Source organism: Myotis davidii, unplaced genomic scaffold (genome assembly GCF_000327345.1).
Source record: "Myotis davidii unplaced genomic scaffold, ASM32734v1 scaffold83, whole genome shotgun sequence".
Taxonomy (NCBI): domain Eukaryota; kingdom Metazoa; phylum Chordata; class Mammalia; order Chiroptera; family Vespertilionidae; genus Myotis; species Myotis davidii.
In genome coordinates, this window is record NW_006294121.1 from 758,240 (window position 1) to 764,598 (window position 6,359).

General features: G+C 35.5%; 1 protein-coding gene across 1 annotated transcript in view; it reads right to left on the reverse strand.

The window, feature by feature from the left end:
• Window positions 1–6,359, reverse strand: part of PUM3 (pumilio RNA binding family member 3) — a 39,581-nt gene that overhangs the window by 26,169 nt on the left and 7,053 nt on the right. Inside the window, exons 4-7 of the mRNA XM_015566894.1 lie at window positions 4,476–4,611; window positions 3,630–3,705; window positions 1,145–1,238; window positions 826–893 (exon numbers count right to left, since the gene is read on the reverse strand). Of these exons, the coding sequence (XP_015422380.1) occupies window positions 826–893; window positions 1,145–1,238; window positions 3,630–3,705; window positions 4,476–4,611 (374 nt within the window). The remainder of the gene's footprint in view (window positions 1–825; window positions 894–1,144; window positions 1,239–3,629; window positions 3,706–4,475; window positions 4,612–6,359) is intronic.

The window sequence follows — 6,359 nt, forward strand, 5'->3', positions numbered from 1 at the left end:
TAAAAGTCAAAGATGCACAGAAATAGGAATAAAACATATTCTAAGGATGCTCTTTTAAAACAGAACTTAATCACAAGTATTTATATTACATCCTAAAATCAAGTAGCTGATAATTATAGTCAGGAATAGCTGTTGAAAATTTTGTCAACAGTACTTTTTTGTTGTTAACTTTTTTTGGCACATTATTACACTCAGAAAGAGAAATCAAGACAAATATCAATTCCACCTAATTCAAGAAATCCTCCCCTCTTGACATTTCTTCATCTTATTATTTTTTTAATTCTTACTCCAAGATATTTTTCCATTGATTTTTAGAGAGAATGAGAGAGGGAAAGACAGAGAGAAATGTCGACGTGAGAAAAACACATCGATTAGTTGCCTCCTGCATGTGCCCCAGCCAAGGCCAGGGCCGGGGAGAAGCCTACAACCAAGATACCTGTCCTTGACCGGAATCAAACCCAGGACCTTTTGGTCCACAGGCTGATGCTCTATCCTCAGCCAAACCAGCTTGACCCACTGGCTCTGCCTCTGCCTCTGTGTGTACTCACCTGCACCTCCCAACCCTCTCCCCTCTAAATACTGGTAACAAATTACAAGTTAATTATCCTACTTCTCTTCTTCTAGCATTCAAGATATATACTAAGAATGGTGAAGGCAGTGCCATCAATTTACATCAATTTCAGTATTTGTTTTTAAGATCACACTCCCTGGAAACATTACAAGCAACTGTTGAAGGTCATTCTTATGGTCACAGACTTTCAAGTAACATTTGCACACAACTGGCACCCACATCTTTAAAAAACTAATATAAATAAAAACAACTCACCCATACATAAGAAATTTCTTAACAATATTTCTGGAATATTTAGCTTTACTTAATTCAACCAAATCATCTGGAAGACAAAATATATTACAATGACTCCTTAGAAACAAAGAACTAAATAAATGCATAATCCTGGGAATATAAACAACTAGCCCTCTGTCTATCCCAGGCAAAGAACAAATAAAAATGTAAACAGTCCTACAGAGGATATACTGCTTTCCCACAACAGAATTCTTTTGCAGGACAGTCTTGGGTATTTCAAGAGAAAACACGTGACTCATTACAAATGATTAAAATTAATCTTCAAAATATAAGAAATACCTCGTAGTTCTTCAAAAGCCTGTTTTCTCTGTTCTTCATTGCCAAACTGAATGTAACACTGGATCACACGAGTCGAATCATGTGCAAATGCAATCTGTAGGAAAGACAGTTTGGGCCTTTAGACTAATTCTCTCTGAGATTTATGTTTCTATCATCCTATCTTATCCTATATAATAAAAGGCTAATACGCAAATCAACTGAACAGCAGAACAACCGGTCACTATGACGCACACTGACCACCAGAGGGCAGATGTTCAATGCAGAAGCTGGCCCCTGGTGGTCAGTGTGCTCTCACAGGGGGAGCAATGCTCAGCCAGAAGCCGGGCTCATGGCTGGCAAGCACAGTGGTGGTGGTGGGAGCCTCTCCTGCCTCCACGGCAGCACTAAGGATGTCTGACTGCCGGCTTAAGCCATCAGTCAGACATCCCCTGAGGGCTCCCAGATTGTGAGAGGGCACAGGCTGGGCTGAGGGACACCCCCACCTCCGAGTGCACGAATTTCATGCACCAGGCCTCTCGTATTATTTATGTTTTATTACTATCGCTTTCAGAATTCCTTGCTAGATAAAAGGTAGGGTCTCCATGGATAAAATTAAATCTAAGCTACTGGGGAATAAAAATACCCGTTTTAATGGTACAAAATGGCATTCTTTGGTTTTGCTGCCTAAAATACAGCACTGATACAGGAACAGATTTAACTATTTTGCAAGATTCTGATCATTATTATTTAAAACCAAAAATCAAAGCAAGCCTGTCTAATGATTATACATACCATATTTCTCATTTCTCTGAAAGTTATTTTCCCTAAAAGGGGAATTTTCTTATTTTTAGATTCTATTCTTTTATGACCTTTTTAAATCTAAGAAAGTTTGTCTTTGGAAACCAAAGATAAAGATCTAAAAAAAGTCTTGCTACACAAGTCAATATACAAATTGATAATTATAAGTTAATCCCTCCATTTCTTACATTTTTATTATGATTTCCTAAACATATATCAAATTATATTCCTAGAAATTTGTTGTATTTCAAATCTAATTCCCCAACCCACTCCCTCATCACAACTACTGGATAGATTAGGTCCTCAATGAAGGGAGGACTTGCTGATCAATTTTCTATAGCAACAACTATCAGTTATGCAAAATTGTTTTTTACTATGATATAGTACCTGTCTACTTTAATAGTGCTTATTAGTTGCTCAATCTGTCTCTAAAATGTTTTAATTCCAATAAATCAGAAGGTGAGGTACACACCCATCAAAGCCACAGATGTCATTAGAATTTCCTTAAGGGGTATTTATATAGACATTAATGATTAAAACCAAAACAATTTTTAAAAAATAAGGCCGCTTTTGTACATATATTGACTACTTACTTACTACATATCCAATATACATGGTTTAAATATATTTTTCTCATTTAGACCTCAAAGCAACCTTAAGAGTGGGCTGTTGCTATTCCCACTTTACAGATGAGAAAAATAAATGTATGAGACATTAAGGAACCTGCAATCCCTGTGATCCTGGAGATGAAAGTTAACTTGTCTGAGTCCCAGATGTATGAAATGTCTAATAGGGATAATAACGTTAAGGTAAAGGAGGCAACATATGCATTGGTTAACACAACTCCTGGCACACAGTACATAATAAATATGTTGTAATTGTCCAAAGGTACAGATGCTAAGCAGCAGAGTGAATTGACCACCAGATTTAAACACCCACGTCCATGGGCATGTACTAATAACCTAAGAGTAACTGGGAAAGGATCCTGAGTGTAAAATGTTTATAAATAGAGGATAACAGACTGCTGGAGCAGAGAAACAGTTCTTTCTAAAAAGATCCTGCCAGATGTATAAGGAAGCAGCGGCGGGGAATTTCCTTCTAACTGCAATGTAGCCTGTTGGGCCTCTGCACATGGTCTGGCACATGCTGCTCCTCCAGAGTCCCCAAAGCCACTGACTCTGCTGTCTCACAGGTGATCAGTCGCTAAGTATTTATCCAAATACATGAGTCAACCGTTTACTATAAGCAGGACCAAACATCAACAATGAAAATTACGTTAGAACTCCCAAATCTGTAACATTTGAAAGATCTTTGCATGTTTGTAAAAGCATGGAAGAAAGAATAGTTTGCATCACATGCCTAAAAAGCCAGCAATTTAGAACATACAAAATAGAGAGTGCAGAGCAAGACATTTTACCACATACTACTTAACTAATAAATTCTTCAAGATAACTTTCAAGAACACTGATTTACCTTAAGTAAATTATTTTAAAATGACACAGCCAAATACTTGTTTTTGGTGGCTTTTTTTACAATTTCCCAGCAATACATTCTCTAATTATTAAACTTTTTATTTAGTCATTATTTGAAAATTTTGGCTAAATGCATTTAAAATAACAATTTCACTTGTCATAAATGGCCAGCTACCCTTTACAGAGTAAGTCAATTTCAAGAGTTAAAACTGCAACTGTAAGTATGCCCTACTTACAGTTTTAATTTTTCCTTGAATCAACTTCTGCAAATCACTCATCAACTTCACTCTTTTTTCTTTGTCACAGTCTTTTCTATAAAAGAAAATAAAAGAGGGCGGAAAATATAGCTTAAGCAAAGACATTTTATACACGCGAAACTAAAAACTGCTTCAGTGTATGTTCACCCCGTTAAGTGTGATTTTCTCTTTGAAGGCAGCAAACCTTTTGACATTAACATTACTATTCCAGAGCAGCCAGAGAGAAGTAATTTTCTCAAAGGCAGAAACTCATCTCACAAGGTATAATTTCACGCATCAATCTAAACCTTCACAGCCAGAACTTCAAAAGTGAAGAAAATAAAACAAGTGCAGGACGCCAAAGACTTAAGTATTTCAAAACCTAGCTGCTAAGAAATTGTCCTTCATTTTCTCAGAAATCTTTCAGGAAGGATGTCAAACCCAATTTAACTCGAATGCATTTTTATAAACATAGTTTGCATCACATGCCTAAAAAGCCAGCAATTTAGAACATACAAAAGAATAGAGTCCAGAGCAAGACATTTTACCACATACTTAACTAATAAATTCTTCAAGATAACTTTCAAGAACACTGATTTACCTTAAGTAAATTATTTTAAAATGACACAGCCAAATACTTGTTTTTGTTTTGGGGATCCTAGTGATCCCCACATTTCTAAAACAAGATATCCAAATACTGATACCTCCACTGGAGTGTTATGAATGCTCCCTAAATAACCCAAGTGCTATGTCATTTGTTTTAGGACATCTCATTATCTACCAGGCATACTCTTACTCCTCCATCATCTCAAAGAGGCCAATAAAGATGCCACTAAGTAGCATTACCTTCTCACGATCTCCCAAATCTGCTTTGCCCGAACAACAATGTCATAGTTGGTTCTATCACTTAGTTGTCTGCTTTGTTTCAGTTCTTTCTTCTTCTTTTTGAAATCATCCCATTTGGGTTTCTTGGCTGCTGATTCTAATTATTATAGAAATTATTTCCAATTATATTTAACATTCTGAGTGCCACAGACAAGTATAAGTCAAGTACATAGGGCAGTCACTGATCAGGATCTACATATACTATATGAGGAAACTAGAAGGGGGAAAATATCATTCTCTATACACTTATACTTTATTTCATTCTTTGAGCAGTTTACACATTTTAAATTTGGTTCAAACTAGCTATCCATTTATTCAGTAGCTATTTATTGATTCTTAAGAGGATACCTATTAAAAAAAAAAAGGAAACCAAAACGACGGTAAAAAGCAATTCAGAACTTTTAAGCATCTTTTTCAATTGTAAAATAAAATTCTACTTTAGAACATTAAGTTCATTGGACTTTAGGTATAATCAGTTCTTAAGGAAAACAAAAATTAGTTCAAATTAATTAGTCCAAATTAAAACAGGAAAAACAATGTAATAAAAAATTCACCATTCTGAGTGCTGTTATGTATTAAGTCATTTAATTCTCAGAACAACTCTATTTTAAGGTGAATACTTTTATTTTTAAGATGAGTTCTGGGGTTAGACACAGAAACGAAAAAAGACTGTAAAATCTTATGTACATGTGGAATCTAAAAATGTCAAAGACAAAAGCAGAGAGTAGAATAGCGGTTACCAGGGCAGGGAGGCGGGGAAAATGGAAAGATACTGGTCAACGGGTACAAATTGTAGCTAACACGATGAGTAAGTCTAGAGATAATGTATAGCATGATGACTATCCTTAATACTACACATTTGCTAAGAGGGAGGTACTATTATTGCCCTCCCTTTCACATTGGGGAAACAAAGGCATAAGGTAGTTAAGCTCCCAGGTTCAAGGTCATACAACTGGTAAGTGGCAGTGTCGGGATTCATATCCAGAGACAACTCTGAAACTTTATGCTCTGCTTCCTTTTACTCATGACAATGCACAACCAAAAGTTCTAAGTTCTCTACAGAGAAAATTCTATAAAAGTCAAGTGTCTTTCTATTAGTATTTTTTGTCCTCAAAACCAATTGAATCAAAAAGCCTAAAGAGGCCAAAGAATAACTTAAAGTGTATTGTTGACATGAGTATTCTCTTCGGAGAATTGGTTTTTTCTAAATGTCTCCCTTTCTCTGATTAGAAAATACACTCATTATAAGAAACTTAGAAAATGCAAAAACAAAATTCTTCTATAATCCCAAAACTTAGATATAACCATTGACATTTTATTTCCTTCTTGTCTTTTTATCTATGAATGTTTTATATTACTCTTCCTAAAAATTCAGAATCTGTCTTCTCTTAAACTTAATAACTATATTGTAAGCGCTTTTCCATGAAAATAACTATTACTTGAAACTGTAATTTTTAATGGCTATACAACATACAACATATGTATTCCCCTTACTGGTTATTTATTCCTGGCCTGGTAATAGAGGGTTATAGGTAGCAGAGGGCATATTTACCTTTGATATTAGACTATCATGTACTATACAGCAGAGGACAATAACTGACTTAGAGCTTATTTAATTACATAAACTTTTGGGCACCCTTGACATATGCCATGCTAGGTTGCAATAGACATACCAATTTGGGGGATGTCTAGTATCTAATCCCCCTCAGTTGCATGAGAAAATAAAATCAGAGTTCCATTTCGAGATGTCAGGAACATGTCTCCCAAAGCAGAAAGAACCCAGACTATAGCATGACAGGATCATGTGAGAATGTGTGTGTTTAAAAATCAGGTGCCCAAATCCTA